This window comes from Crinia signifera, chromosome 7 (assembly GCF_055691185.1).
Source record: "Crinia signifera chromosome 7, ASM5569118v1, whole genome shotgun sequence".
Lineage (NCBI taxonomy): Eukaryota > Metazoa > Chordata > Amphibia > Anura > Myobatrachidae > Crinia > Crinia signifera.
In genome coordinates this window covers 62090832-62107016 of record NC_139223.1, presented here as the reverse complement: position 1 = coordinate 62107016, position 16185 = coordinate 62090832, and the positions used below count along the sequence as shown (strand labels likewise).

The 16185-nt window shown below is 43.6% G+C and overlaps 1 protein-coding gene across 1 annotated transcript in view; it reads left to right on the top strand.

The window, feature by feature from the left end:
* Positions 1-2865: 2865 nt before the first annotated feature.
* Positions 2866-16185, top strand: part of METTL9 (methyltransferase 9, His-X-His N1(pi)-histidine) — a 34496-nt gene continuing 21176 nt past the window's right edge. The window contains exons 1-4 of the mRNA XM_083153219.1: positions 2866-3259; positions 9489-9679; positions 15142-15351; positions 16000-16184. Of these exons, the coding sequence (XP_083009345.1) occupies positions 3101-3259; positions 9489-9679; positions 15142-15351; positions 16000-16184 (745 nt within the window). The 5' untranslated portion in view covers positions 2866-3100. The remainder of the gene's footprint in view (positions 3260-9488; positions 9680-15141; positions 15352-15999; position 16185) is intronic.

Here is a 16185-nt window from a genome sequence, read left to right as displayed (position 1 = left end):
CCGACCGCCGAAATCCCAACACTTTCTCCCTCCGGGGGTGTCCACGACACCCCCGGAGGGAGAATAAATTAGGGTACTTGTTTCCTATCTGGGCGCCCAGGTTTTCTACGTACGGCACCGTACTGAAATCGGATCGCATCGCATCGTACACATACACGATATCGAACGATGCGATGCGATCCGATTTCCCATAGGAAACAATGTTAAATGGCTCAATTTAGCCAAATTATCATAGGAACAATAGTAAATGGGCCAAAAACACCCCTGAACATTGAAATGTCCCCCCAAAAGTAGTTGACGCCACCCCGCCATCAACGTGAACCCGAAGCGTGGCGAGCGCAGCGAGCCCGCGAGGGGCGGCGTTACGCGTCCTCCGACCTTTTCATGCCCTACTATCCACTAGGGCGTGGAGTGAGAATAGAATAGTGTGGCGAGCGCAGCGAGCCACCGAGCCCGAAGCGTGGCGAGCGCAGCGAGCCCCGCGAGGGGACGCGGATACCTTCACAGTTATACGCGTCCCCTCGCGGGCTTCCCAGGTGTCCATGGCGACGCGGACACCTGGGAAGCCCGCAAAGGGACGCGTTTACCTGTGAAGGTATCCGCGTCCCCTCGCGGGGCTCGCTGCGCTCGCCACGCTTCGGGCTCGGTGGCTCGCTGCGCTCGCCACACTATTCTATTCTCACTCCACGCCCTAGTGGATAGTAGGGCATGAAAAGGTCGGAGGACGCGTACCGCCGCCCCTCGCGGGCTCGCTGCGCTCGCCACGCTTCGGGTTCACGTTGATGGCGGGGTGGCGTCAACTACTTTTGGGGGGACATTTCAATGTTCAGGGGTGTTTTTGGCCCATTTACTATTGTTCCTATGATAATTTGGCTAAATTGAGCCATTTAACATTGTTTCCTATGGGAAATCGAATCGGATCGCATCGCATCGCATCGTTCGATATCGTGTATGTGTACGATGCGATGCGATCAGATTTCACTACGGAGAATAGCATGGTGCTCAATTTACTTAGTGGGCGCCCAGATAGGAAACAAGTACCTAAATTAGTGTGCCGAGTGTAGCGAGGCACCGGGCCCGCCGCGTGGCGAGCGCAGCGACCCCGCAAGGGGAGGCGATCCACGTCCCCCCCCCCCCTGTCGGGATTCCAGCGTCGGGATCCCGACCGCCGGGATTTAATACTGACAAGGGGGGGAAGTGGATCGCCCCCCCCCCTTGCGGGCCCGGTGCCTCGCTACGCTCGGCACACTAATTTATTCTCCCTCCAGGGGTGTCGTGGACATCCCAGGAGGGAGAAAGTGTCGGCATTTCGGCGGTCGGGATTCCGGCGTCGGGATCTTAACTGCATCCCCCACAGCACAGTGGTTGAAAAAAACACTGTTCTTGAAGGTGCTTAAAAAATAACTAGATTCTGATTGGTTGCCCATAGCCCATGTGAAACAGAACTCCCATCTTAGCAAATTTCCCCTTTTATGCCTGCACTAGTTTATCCTGGGTATTTTGAGTCCCCAGATTGTAGTTGCTGTGTTAAATGACAGGCAGATCAAGAGTGGGGGTGCTGCTAAAGACAATAAGCTGATAGAAAAGAGAAAGCAGAAAAGTGTGTGTGTGTGTGTGTGTGTGTACCTCCCTCTGTTTATAGCTTCCTCATTGCCTCTGTCGCAATTCTCATACAGCCATACTCCAGAGCTTTGTGATGCAACCTTTTTGTCTCTTGGTGTAGCACAATGTGCAATCCAGATTTTTGATGGGAACAAAATGTAAAATTCAGGCCCCATAAGGCCTAGTACACACCAGAACGATCCTGATTGTTAGTAGATCGTTAGCAGATTGTGTGATGCTCGCACGATCTGTTGGAGCACACAATCTGCTAACGATCTGCATCCAATCTGATCCCAATCCGATCTAAGTCTGTATCCAGTTGAATTGTTCTTTTACAGATCCTCACTGCAGCAGGTAGGATCTGTAAAACGACCAAACGACAGCGGGGACACGCATCGGATTGGAATTGGATCGGAATTGGACCTAAACATGCCCAATCTACATACAATCTGCATCCAATCGGTCGGAATTGGATCCAGATTGATGGAATTGAGCCCTAATCGTTCTGGTGTGTACCCCCCCTTAGGCACAGGTGACTTAATTTTGTACCTCAGTCAGCTTGTTTATACCATCTGTGAATAAGCAGGGATAGCCATAAAACCTGAACTGTTGGCTGAGGACCACTGTTCTATGGCACCAAATGGAGCTACTTGTTGAGGATAAATGTATGTGGGCACATCTGTATGTTTTGTTGTGGTTAGTGAACTCCACTGACGTTGAGATTAGACTAGTGTTCATTACTCAGTATACATCATTGCGTGGGGTGAGGAGCATAGTCAGTGTGATTGACCATACAACAAAATAGCAGTGACTGTTCTGTGCTATTTTACTTTTTATTTAATAATAATAATAATAATAATAATTATTATTATTTATTTTGTTTAAACATGTTTCATTCAAACACCATAAGTCATAATTTACAATCTGATTACATGTAAGATGATTTTAACAGAATTAGCATGGACATTGGGAACTTGACATCATTGTTCAATATTATCAATTTAAACATACATTGTAAGCAGTAAATAAATGCATTGGTAAAATATAAGATGTGTCTGTGTCATTTCTTCGTATATTTAATAATTATTTTATGAAGGTATATATTACTGTTCACCTCATGTACTTCTAGTATCTCCCTGGTGACGTCACTAGACGTACACGACAGCAGCACCAAAGCAAGCACTCTGGCTGGTAACAAGCTGCACTGCCAACCAGCAGCGAGTCCACCGGAAATACGTAAACCATAGAGAGGAGCTTGCTATTCGCGCTTCTCGCCGCATAGAGCGACCTCTCTGTCACTGTGCCTTATGAACAGGTGCAGAATGGTGCTCGTGGGGAAACAGAGACACTGAATAACGGTTCCGTCCCCCTAGACCTCCTATTCACTCCTCCTTCCCCTCACGGTCGCTTCCCCCCCTACAGCCGCCGCTCTCCTCCCCGGGCTGATGTGTGCCATGGACGGGCTCGGAGCCGGGGGATATCAGCGGGTGCTGCTCAGATGAAACTGTTCGTGTGCTGGGTCCTCACCTACGTGGTCAGCCTGGCCGTGGTGAAGAAGATGTGGAGTGGCCGGTACATGAGGAGTCACCTGAGCAGATCCCTGTACATGAACATGCTGAGCCACAATCAGGCCCCATACTGGGAAGGCAGCCACCAGGTGTGTTATACCAGCTTGGGATGGGGTGGAACAATGCACTGGGCTCACATGTTGGCAGGGACCTCCATTTTATAGTCTGGGGCCCCTCTGTCCAGGAGCCACCACGAATACCCGGATGTTCTGGTCACTTACCCCCCCCCAGCAAGCACCCCTGCAAACTCTCCTTAAGGACCCCATGCAGTTACTGGCCCCTATCCTCTTTATTCTTAGTATACTGCTGTTGGCCAATGGGTTCTTTGTCCTATCACTGTATTGAAGTATCATGATTTTTAAGAAGTGGGTACCACCCTCCTATAATGTTTCTGTCTCTTTTATTCCACTGATCCCAGAATTACCAGTTACTGTCTGACTGGTATATCTACTGTATATAGCATTCCTTATTTATCTCCCTGCCAAGGACCTGTTCTGCTTTCCCACTTTCCTTAAATGCTTGATAACAAACCTACATGTATGTTACATGTTCTGATTAATGCCATCCCTTAATGTTGTGACCATAAACTGCGCTTGCTACTTATTGCACCCTGGTTCTTTACATCTTACTCTTTGCTTGTTTCTCCCTGGCTGCACCGTCCTTGTGTCTTAATGCCAGTCATTACATACAGAGAATTAATATGAATATTTATTTTGTAGGTCTCAGAACTGCTATAAGACCTCTTTGTTGTATCCAGCATTGTAATTCAGTGGCAGGTGCCTTTTGTGCATTAATCTCAATTTTGCATATTGAGGCCTCCAACCTAGTTACCAATGTAGATTTGTGCACCTTGCCCTAACAGGCCTTTCTTATTTGCACTATACAGTGGTAGGATCACTACATCAGTCACAGAATAGAGTGAGGAGAGAAATGTGATGGAATGCAGTGCAGATGGAGTAGATACCATAGGCCAATCAGTGATGTTAAATTGCTATTGTTCATCTGGATTTTGTGCGGCCAAACCACTTCCTCCTGCTCATTGTCTGGCAGAGCAGTGTCTGTCTATTCATTACAGGCGTGCACTGCTCACCAGCAGGCCACAAGGGGCACAAGCGCTGCCTAATCCCTACGCTCTTCTCCCTCTCTCTTCCAGGCATCCTCTTATTATAATTCATTGTCTCAATGAGTGAAATGTCTGCATTGCTCAATTTAAAAAAAAAAAGAAATGTGTCCGGTTCTACTTGTGCTTAATAAGATTTATTTTTGTTGCTTCCTTTTTTATGTTTTAATCATTATTGTTAAATATCATGTGCTTTCACTTATATTGTAACAGAAAAATCAGTCTGATGCAAAGTGGATGTTTGGTACATGGGATTTTGTGCTGTGCCGGTGTGTGCACTAACATTAATGCTAAAAACATTTCTAAATCAAAACATAAGCAGTTATGATGCTACTGTAGTCTCAGGCAAGTTATGGGGTCAGTTTTTGTAGGGTCGGTTTTTGTTTGTTTGTTTTTTAAAGTAAAGTCTGTTTGCCTACAATATTTGGTAGCTCGATGTATGACAGTAGCCTGCAGGATTGTATATTTGGTCATCGTATGCAATGTCCGCAATATGCTTTCAGTCTGTCTATCCCTAACCGTAATGCTAACCAAAATATAAATATTGACACTATGAAAATGTCGACATTCGGCCAGTGTTGATATTAGTTATGGCAACATTTTTAAATATGTTGACATTGTGGAATGTAATTCTTTAACTGCAGTTTAAATGTAGTTTGGGAGATTTGCACAACTATTAAGCGTTGAAGGTGTCATCCCGTGCAATCTACAGATTGTAAGCCTCTGAGGAGGGCCCTCCCACCTTTTATGTCGGTTTGTTACTACCCAGTTTGTTTTCTCACTGTTTCCAATTGTGAAGCACAACAGAATAAACTGCACTATATAAGAAACTGTGGTACTTCCTCATCTTTGCGGCCACTGCTTACACCAGTTACATTAGCCGCTTTCAGACTAGCATCATCGTCCTTGTGCGGGCTCGCCACAACTTTACTAAAGGTAATAAATAGATGGTGGCATGGACCCAGGGTGGTGCGTAAACTGTGGCCACAAAGATGAGGAAGTACCGAAACGTAAATAAACTTCTTACCCATTATTATTAATATAAAAGGATCCTGAAAATATTTCAATAAGTTTAAAATATAATATTTTGCTGTAGATTATCCAGGGGCACTAAAGATGTCTAATGGTTTATCAGCCTATCATTTTACTTGTGTTGTGCATTACCAGAGTAGCATATTCTCCTCAGTATTGTGTCTCTTCAAATAGTTAAATCAGCACTGCTTTTGCATTACAAGGTTGAGGTCATATGGATAATGTTTGATCAGTTTTGAGCCATAAGGTCTTGTTCCCGTCTGTGCTTGTGATACCTTTGCACTGTCCATGCTCCCTTGTCGATGTGCTAAGTGAGCCTAAGGGGTGTGTGTGTGTATGTATGTATGTATGTATGTGTGTATATATATATATATATATATATATATATATATATATATATATATATATATATATATATATATATATATATATATATATATATATATATATATATATTCAATGCCACCTGGTGAGCTGTGACAGAGAACAGCGCTGATAGCTTGCCGTCACAGCTCGCGGGTCAGTATTCAACTGACCCCCCTGCACCCGCTGTTTCCACCTCGCTGGGTTTTTACAGCGAGGTGGAAATAGCGTAAAATGGCGAGGCTCGCAGCTAAATGCAGTGGGCTCCCTGCATTAGCCACGAACCTCGCCGTTTGGGGGAATTTGAGTCCCCCGGAACGTTGAGTAGGTCTAGCGGCCGGCGCAGGGGTTAAACGGTGAGGATGGCTTATTTTCAAAAACAAGCCACCCTCGCCGTAGACCATCCCTCGCTGGCGGCATTGAATACCACCCTATGTAGTACGGTTTCTTATATAGCGCAGCATATTTATATACAATTGGAAACCGTGATAATACAAACTCGGTAGTAAGAAACTAACATAAAGGTAAGAGGGCCCTGCTCGCAAGCTTACAAGCAAGTTCTAACATTGTATTTACTAAATGAACCTTATTGAAGGTTTCACATACATAAAACGGATTACAGCAGAGGATGTGTTTATGTCTGACAATCAGGCTCAAACCATTTAAATGGGTGTATTTAGGATCCGTTCGTACGGGCCTGAATTTGCCCCTGTTTTCAATGGTGAGGGGTCTGAGCATGCGATCAGTAAGGGGAGGGCTGGGGGTGACGCCATAAAATGCTGGACCTTCCTCCTGGGAATGCAGACGTGTCAATGCCTGTGGGCAGCTGACATCACATAATGTCAGCGCCCACCCTGAATTCGGACTGCTGCGGCCATCTGACTTACTCTTCAGACCGAAGGCTGCAAAAATCAATCGATGATCAGCGACCATAAAAAATTATTTCTCTACCGGGCGGCTGCATGCGAGGGGATTTGGTCAGCGGGGGGCGGGGGACTTTTCGGCAGGACAGCAGGCGGCGCTTACCTGTTTGCTAGGCTGCGAGTATACACAGCCTAGCAAACAGGTCTGAATCGGGCCCTTAGTGTGTTTGCCTTAGATAGTGGCTTTACCTGTCATAAGGCATTGAAACTGCACAATAACGTCATTCTCATGTTTATATTTGATGTTTAGTCTTTAATGTTGACGTTATTCCTTAGTAAAGGACTTGCTCCCAATGCTTTTAATCTTAATTAAGAGTTTGTAAGTACAAAATGAAAAATTTGTATAAAATTAATTTGTAGAGGAAAAAGTATCAGTGGCCGACACAGTGGGAACATCCAGTTTGCGCCTTGTGGCAGTGTGATGATACTGACGCTTAGTTGATAGATTGCATTGTCATGTGTAAGAAGTCCACAAAATGTCAGCTAGTGCAGTGCGCTTGTGTGTTCCATTAGCGTGTGCCCTTGGTCACTGCCAGATGACCAAAACAGCATAGTAGGCACCGGCCTCTGGGCTCCGGTCCTTTTAGGTGCTCCTGCAGCAACGGATCAAAATACCATTTTATTTGATCTTGAAAGAAAATAATCAAACTTGAATTTGTTTCCAAAGATGGAAAATAACATAAAAATCAGTTCAAAGAAATTTACATTAAAGACTCTCTTGAGAAAATGCTGTATTAACATAATGTTCCCATTAACAACTTAACGTACATAAATCATAAACATCCGATTGACGTTACAGTTTTCCGATTGCAGACTATTGGTTGGTAAAATTAAGAAAATGATTAGATGATACTTTGCAAGGTGGGGGCGAGATTTCTACTGCCTAGGAACCTCCACAGGGTTTAGTCTGGCCAATACACCAGCTGTAATGAGGAGGAAGAGGCTTGGGTTGGGGGACAAGAAGTGAGAAGGGAATATGATCAGGATCAAAAGAAGCCTTAGTCATCAGAATAATGACCATTACCAGTAAATCGGAAGTAGTATAAGGTGTCTATTAGCTCACATGGATGGTAAAGCATTGAAAAGTCCAGAAAAAAGCAGGTAAGTACGTGAAAATATTGTGTTGACTATTGTCATGTTGATCTTTTATCAATCTCAAACTAGTGTACAACCAGACACCTTTCGGTGTTATCCTATTAACCTTCTACCTAGACATTGTCTACGAGAAAAAATGTGAGGTCTACTTCCTCCAAACTTTTATGAAGTGTCCTGGGTATTCTGTGAGATGGCAGTGATACATTCCATATGGAATCCCTTCCAGATGGTGTTAATAGTGGTCGGTATAGAGAGAGAAGTCATAATTTTCCATTGGTAGGCAATTCGACATTTGTGTTTATTTAAAATATGTTTCATGTGTTTCTCTGTGATGTAGGGAGACATGAGGAATAGGTTCAGGGAGTAAGTAATAAATGGGACACAAGCTGAATGCCTATGGTGGCTTCAATGGCTTGAATAGTTGGACAGGACCACCCTGTGTGCAACGGACCACAGGAGTGACAACATCATTTGGGGGGAATTAGGAAATATAGAACAAAGGACTATATTAGTCAGTAGGGTCCATGCTTCCGCACGTATATGTAATGAAGACTTTGCTGCATGGCAAGGAGTTCAAACACGGTGTGATTCTCACATGCGTATTTATACTTTTTAGTTTGCGTCTAGTCCAAATGACACAGTGTTTTTATTCTTACCATGCGATGCGCACTCTCATGTAGTGCATATCGCAAGGCGAAATAGTATATGCAGGCAGGTGTTTTTGTACTACATCACATTGTGTCTAGTTCAAATCGCACCCTGTGTAGGGAATCGCAATTGCGATTACATATTGTAGGCTAGTTCAAAAGTGTATAAACTTCAAAGCGCATATTGGTTAGCGGAAATTGCATCTAGCACATATCACACCATAAACCCCTTCAGAAGTGGGGTATTTTTTAGGGAGCGCTCTCCACAGGACAGGGTTTTTTTTTTTTTTTTTTGGAGAGCGCTCCTGAAAAAAACCCACCGCTGATTGTCCCGAGTCGGGCAACGCTGCTGTGCATAAGACTATCCGCTCCCCGGCAACCCGGCTGTGTGCGGCATGATGTTAGCAAGGTCAGGCCGCACACAGCCAGGAGGAAGAGGCCACCACTAGACAGTGGCTGAAGCTGATTTAATCAATCAGCTTAACGGCGCTGCCCGGCACCAAGGAGGGGGAGGCGGTGGCAATCCCGGAAACTTTAAGTTGATGCTAGTGTCAGCACTGAAGCATAGCCCAAATTTCCGTGATTACCACTGAGGGGGTTAAACATATAACCAAGGTAATATATTTTAATCGCTTCTTCTAATTGCAGCGTTGTTGAATATACTTTAATAGGGAAGAAACCCCCCCAAAAAGAGAGTAATATTTTATTCAGCCGGTTAGATATTCACTGACCATATTAAAAATGACCTGCCATGTACTAATTTCAGTTAAAAATTATTTATCTTGATTTGAAATAATTTTTGTAAGGCTATTTTATTTTCAGCTGAATTTGGTTCTCTGACTCCTGATGGTAAGATGAGGATTTGCCTGGTGGACTGTGCATTGAAGAATTGTTATCTTTGCCTTTCAATCCTTATTGCTAAAAAGACTAAAAGTACATCAGTGCTGCAGAATCGATCGCCAGATACAAAAATAAAAGTGCTTTGTTGTGCTCTAAATTGCAAGCGCGACATCTGAGGTGCACTATTGAATTACTAATTAATATATTATAACCACAAATTGAAAGTGCTTTTAATTTCTGCATGACCGTTTATTCTGATTTTAGATAGCTGCTAATGCTCCTTCCTGTCTCATTTCAGTGGTATTTATGCGACACCGACAAATTAAGCGATGACCTTCAGACAGCATTTGTCCAGAGTTACCTAGATCACGGAACACAGACATTCCTTAACCGGAGCATAGAGAAATCCGGCTGGCTCTCCATCCAGCTCTACCACTCATTCATGTCCTCTGTCTTCAGTATGTTTATGTCCAGAACCTCCATTAACGGGTGAGATATATACTGTTCCTCCTTCATCAGAGATGGTCGCATTATGCCAGAAAATGACCACTCACCACTTGTATAACCCATATGTCTTATTTGGCTTTCTGATAGCTCATGCTCCTCACATTGGGGCAGATGTATTAAGCCTGGTAAAGTGATAAAGTGGAAGGTGACAATGCACCAGCCAATCAGCTTGTAACTGTCATTTTTTTTCAAACACTGCTCATTGGCTGGTGTGTTATAACCTTCCGCCTTATGATCACTTTATAACTTTACCTTGTTGTACATACAGTTAAGAGTTAATTTCAAATAGGTTTTACTAGTTTGTACATGCCAGGAACACATAGAAGTGTATTTATTTCGCACCAGTTACCAACCCGTCAAAATGACAGAACATAATATCAGTAATGTCCGCCCAAACGGAGCAACTCTTGAATTGATCCGTCAGGGCGCCATCTAGTGGCTGCCGGTGGGCACAACAATTGAAGATGCGAGGAGCCGCATTAGCCTTTTTTATTTAGTATTATGACTTGTTTTCTTACTATGGAAGGTATCAAAAAGAATAAATCACTCAGTCTGGTCATATAAATATATGGCTGAAAAACACCAAAGAAAGATCTAAAACACTGTATTAATTGCAGTAGGGCATGTAAAAACCTGCAAGATGATTCAATTAACTAATTTGTATGTAAAAGCAGCAAGTGCCCTTGTGACAAGTTTTCCTGTGCAGTGTGTGACGTGAGTGATTTTTTGTGTTTTTACCAGGAAGTTAGGTCTTAACCATTGTCAAGCACATTAATATCGTATCACCTGAGAACGTGACTAGAGCTGAGCTAGTCCATGTTCCCACTGCCCCTAATGGGGAGTTATGGGAGTATCGATCATCCGGAAGAGTTGCTTACCAGCGGTAACCGCAGCACTATCTCAGTAGAATCTGGTTGGTTGCCTATAGTAACCTCCCATCTTAAATAGAACTCCCATCTTAGTAAATAAATCACAAAATGTTGTAGTAACCCACTACATATATTATTAACACCCTGTGCTAAGATATGTAAAATGCAAATGCAGTCTGTTAATGAGCTCCCAATAAACTATGACTAGTATCTTCTAATAACTGGTGCAGTGCTGCTCGCAGTTCAAGGTGCTTAAAATGTGTTTCAGGTGTTCATATGACCTTCATCACTGTAACCTGATTGTCCACCTAAATGCAAATGCAGCAGGAGGTGTCTATACAGAATAGATAGCTCTTGCCTTGCATTTCTAAACCAAATGCCACATCTGTAGACTCTGCCTTGGATCTCCATCCTGACCATTGGCTTGGTTTGGTCAGGTTCCCTAAACGGAAGCTTACTCAGCCCGGACAGTTCCTGGCAGTTGGCGAGGCTAGGAAATCTGCATGCAGACCCTGGCCTCGCCTGACGTCCCTGTTTCCCAAAATGCTGCAGCGTGTCAATCATGCTAAGGCGTGGGGAATCTGCGTTCTGACTCGCAAGTGGAAGGCTGCACATGTACGGTACACATCTTACACAAGAGCAGGCCTCCCACCATTGGAGATGTGCACTAACCATTGTGTTGCTGTACATCTCTGAATCAGGCCTGCGTTCACCATAGGTGTGAGCACATTGAGTGTTAGGAGTGCACAGGCACCCCCTAATGCTGTGCCAACCCTTATGAACACCTCTGCTGCTAACAATACCAGCAATACCCATAACAAAAGACTTTTGCTTTTTAGAACTGTATTCCATTTAAAGAAGCGCCCATCAATCAATTGTGTGTTTGCATTGTTAATTGAACTAGACCATGGGTCCTAAAACTGCGGCCCTCCAGATGTGGTGAAACTACAAATCCCAGCATGCCTTGCCTCAGTTTTCCTATAAGGAAGTGTTAAAACTGTGGCAAGGCATGCTGGGAATTGTAGTTTCACAACATCTGGAGGGCCGCAGTTTGAGGACCCATGAACTAGACCATTGTCATAGCACGAACTACCTGCGTCATCCATATATGTTTATGACTGTATTTGCATGTACTGTTACACAGAGTAATTAGAAGATTAAAACCTGATATAGGCAGGAGATTATGGTGTGTCTGAGAGACTTTTTATATTGTAGCGAGTGCCAATAAATGATGGAAGACACGCCTGATTGGTGGTGTTAAACACGCCCAATAGGTGGAGCTATGCACACTCCTTTCACGGTGCACCCCCTAATAAAATGAGCTGCACACGCCTATGGCAGTCACTAAGCACCTCCTCCTATTGTCACTACTAAGGGAAGGAGAATCGGGGGCAGGAAACCCACACAATCACAGGGAGAGTACACTAAATCCGTACAGTTTAGGGCCAGGGTGGGAATTAAACCCATGAACTGTGAGGCAGTAACGCTAACCATTACACCAGCCCTGCTACCCTAATAAGTCGCCAAGCCTCCCATCAGGCTTGGCTGGGGATCACATACAGTACATTGTATGCAAAGGGCTGCACAGTGTGTATCGTATGCAGTCCTGCTTCCCCAGAAGTTCTTGCACTGCTCAAGAGGGTTCGCAGTCGACTTCTCCCTTCAGAGAGGTCGCCCTAATGCAGTGGTTCCTAATTTTTTTTTTTGACTCACGGCACCCTAGAGTATCAGTATTTTTTCACGGCACCCCTATGCCAAAAGTTTCTTATGGAGAAATTCATAAAATGTAAGTAACTGAAGTAAATTGTGTTTGTATGTCGTTCTTAGAGTGAGACGTGGTGCTGGGCTTGATTTGCTTTTGTTAATTCACGTATTCACAAATGGTGGTTTTTGCCTATTTCAGTTGACCATGAATAATTTAACATTGGTCCTGCCGCAACAATCCAGGGCACCCCTGCAAGTGTCCCGAGGCACCCCAGGGTGCCACGGCACACAGGGAACCACTGCCCTAATGTATGGGGACCTTTAGGGGATGAATACCAAGGACAGTATTAGGAATATCATGCAGACATGGTAACCAAGAACCTCCTCCTGCAGTCTACCAGGAGAGCAATACCAGTGTTACAAATCTTTGTGTTGCTTAAGAAAATTCTTTGCATGTATACATTTTCCATATTTGGATTTAATTTAATGTAAAAAAAAAATTTTATTCTGTACAATTTAACTATATTTATTGAAGACATTTTCCTACTAGTTTCTCCAGACATTATCCAGTCACCCAAGTGGAACTAAGAAGGCCCAGGCGCAAGTAAAGTGACCCATCCTAGACAGGCTAGACACAAATGAATGCTTTGTTTGCGGTTATGCTGTCTAATTATTGTTCATCTGGGGACCGTTCCTTCTAGCAGATCCAATGCATTACAAAGCAGCTGCTATGTATCCTCAGGGCAGCGATGGGAGAAAATGTTTAATTATGGGTAATATAAGGATACACGTTTGTATTTGTCACATCTAATAGATGTGCACACAACACAGCCTGATTGCCTAATGCTAATAATGTCTTTTTTTTTTTTTTCCTGCGTTGTTTTAACCATTTAATTATTCCTCCACCCGTTGCTCCCATGTAATACCCCCCCCCCCCCCCCCCATAATGTCACCTAAGAGCATGAAATTAGGCAGCCATATTTATGTTAAGGCTTGTCATCTTCTCTGAGAGATTATTTTCTCTTCAGGAAAATCCGTGACAAGCTCTTCTGATCATTAACTTCATTGGTGGAATGCATAAGGTTGTAGTTGTTTTCGAATATAGAAGACTGAAGAAGAAAATATCATTATATCAACATTTCATTGTGACTATAAAGTAAATTATCAAGTACATAAATGGTTTTTAAGCTAAAAAATTAATGTCCGCTAGGTACAGGCTTGGACAAAATATGGCCCTCCAGCTGTTGTGAAACTACAAATCCCATCATGCCTTGCCACAGTTTTGTTATTAGGGAATGCTAAAACTATGGCAAGGTATGCTTGGATGTGTAGGTAAGGGGGGGAGGGGGGGGGGGGGCGGGTGTTCCTTTTTTTTTTTTTTTTTGCCCCACAGTCAGTGGTAGGCAACCAGTGGCCCTTCAGCTGTTTTCTGGAACTACACCTCTAAGCCTTCCCTGACACAGTTTTAACATTCCGAACAATAAAATGGTGTCATGACATGCTGGGAGGTGTAGTTCCATAGCAGCTGGAGAGCCACAGGTTGCTCAGCCTTGCCCTAAACAATTATGGAAGGAGGAACAGCGTTCTGAGGTATATTTCCTGGCCTGCAGGAGCTACAGCAGAATTAGCCGGAACAATGCCATTTTGGATCCATGTGCTATATATCGGGACACGGAGGTAAAAGATAATTGGCCTAATGGAAAATGTGAGGCAGATGTAACGTGCAGTGTTAGATTTGTGTGATTTATTTGGTTTCTGTGCGGGGTAAATACTGCTGCTTTTATTTTTGCACTGTGATTTAGATTTAATTTGAACACATCCCACCAAAATCTAACTCTCTCTGCACATGTTGCATCTGCCCTACCTGCAGTGCAGCATGGTTTTGCCCATTTTGAGTCAAATTTGTCCTGCGATCAAGTCTGAATTGGGCCCTATGTATCAAAGAAGGTGTTGGTACAAGGGCTAGGAATTTCTTTATGCAGAAAATCCCAAATTGCACAGTTTCAATTTGAGCCCTATGGGAGATCGGAAGCCCGAATGTATTTAAACTATTAAACCATTTTCTCCTTTCTACAAAACTTTGGCCACATGAGCAAGTGACAGAACGTCAGGCAATAGAAGCAGCGACTTGTGTTGTAGCCTTATAAGCTAGTATTGTGAGGAAATGCCAGGACCCTAACCATGGTTCAAAGCTCAAGAAAATGGTTGCATGTGTATGGGGAAAACATGTTTTAAATAAGACAAACTGTCTCTTCATACTATTCAGTGGTTTTACAATATTTAATTAACTTTCGAAGTCCACTATCTCCCAATGACTCTCCTCTTGCATCTCTGCAGCATATTCCCACAGTATCAGAAGCAGTCTCCTTTAAGGCTTACCCAGGGTGGTGGTCACATCCCAGACCACTCTCATGAGTGTCCAGTATCACATTCAGATATTGACTCTGCTTTTCAACCCTTTTTGGATAGAATGTTTCTACATCATTTCTATATAATGCTGGACACAATTATCTGGGCAGTCCACCTGCTTTTGGTGAATCGCTCAGATAATTGTACTGTGTATATTCGCAACTGACCCGAAAATATTGTTTGGGTGGAAATGGCGAATTTCCAAGCACATTACAGTATTGCATCAGTTGCAAGTGTTCTGCATTGTGCAGTGTATACACTGCTGCAGCCAGCTGATGGACATATCCCATGAAAGGTTCTACTATTTGCTACACCAGTGGGAATGGTAACGGCGTTGCATAGAAGTGGACACCCACTCATTCTTCTATATTGTATAACCATATAATATATAATCCTATTTCTGTTTCTCAGCTGCCTTTGCATGTAGTGTTACTGACCATCGCTTCTCTCTCACACCCTTAGGTTGCTTGGTAGGGGGTCAATGTTTGTCTACTCTCCGGAGCAGTTCCAGAGGCTTCTCAAAATTGGCCCAGACTGGAAATCCCACAGACTATTGGATTTAGGAGCAGGAGACGGGGAAGTGACAAAGGTTATGAGTCCGCACTTTGAGGAGATCTATGTCACCGAGATGTCACAGACTATGATATGGCAACTTCAGAAGAAAAAGTACAGGTATGTATTGCCCTAATTCACTGTTGCGCACGCATCGCACATACACGGGGATTTCCACCTTTTACATGACCTTGGCTGGCATGCAACTGCTCTCATACAACTTTTACCAAACCTTTGGCTTTATTTCCTAAGCTTCTTTATGTGTAATACAGCCAGGTCTTTATATGACATTGATAGACAACCTATTGCACATCAGGCCTTGGTTGACTCTAGAACGTTCAAATGGGGCACATATTAGCCATAATTCCTGTAATGGTAGAAGTAACACATACAGGAGAAGCAACTCTCCTCTGGTAATACATAACAATGGTTTCAATCCCATGTACAAGACTTGGCAATTTCTAATTTATTATGATTATTGTGGAGAATATGAATAAAAGCGAGAACAAACAAATGCTTATCTGCTTCAGTTACGGTTTAGTTTGTTCTGTGAATACTATGTTTATTACTTTGTTGTATATTAACTTACCGGTAATCCAATAGTTTCAGCTTATGTATAGATTCAAAGTGTAACATTGTCTAGCATTAGCCTTTATTGGGGGGGAACCTGGGTTCCTTCGAGGACATAAGTGTTATCTTAGATGGGCAATGGGAGAAGTAAGCTAACCTTAACTTGACTGGAACTTGAACAGCCTTTCTTGTGTTTAGAGTACTTAATATTGATGAATGGCAACGAACCGGCTTTCAGTACGATGTCATTAGCTGCTTAAACCTCCTTGACCGCTGCCACCAGCCTGTGACCTTACTGAAGGAAATGAGAAGCGTCCTTGAGCCAACCAGGGGTCGGGTTGTGTTGGCCCTGGTCCTACCATTTCATCCCTATGTGGAAAATGG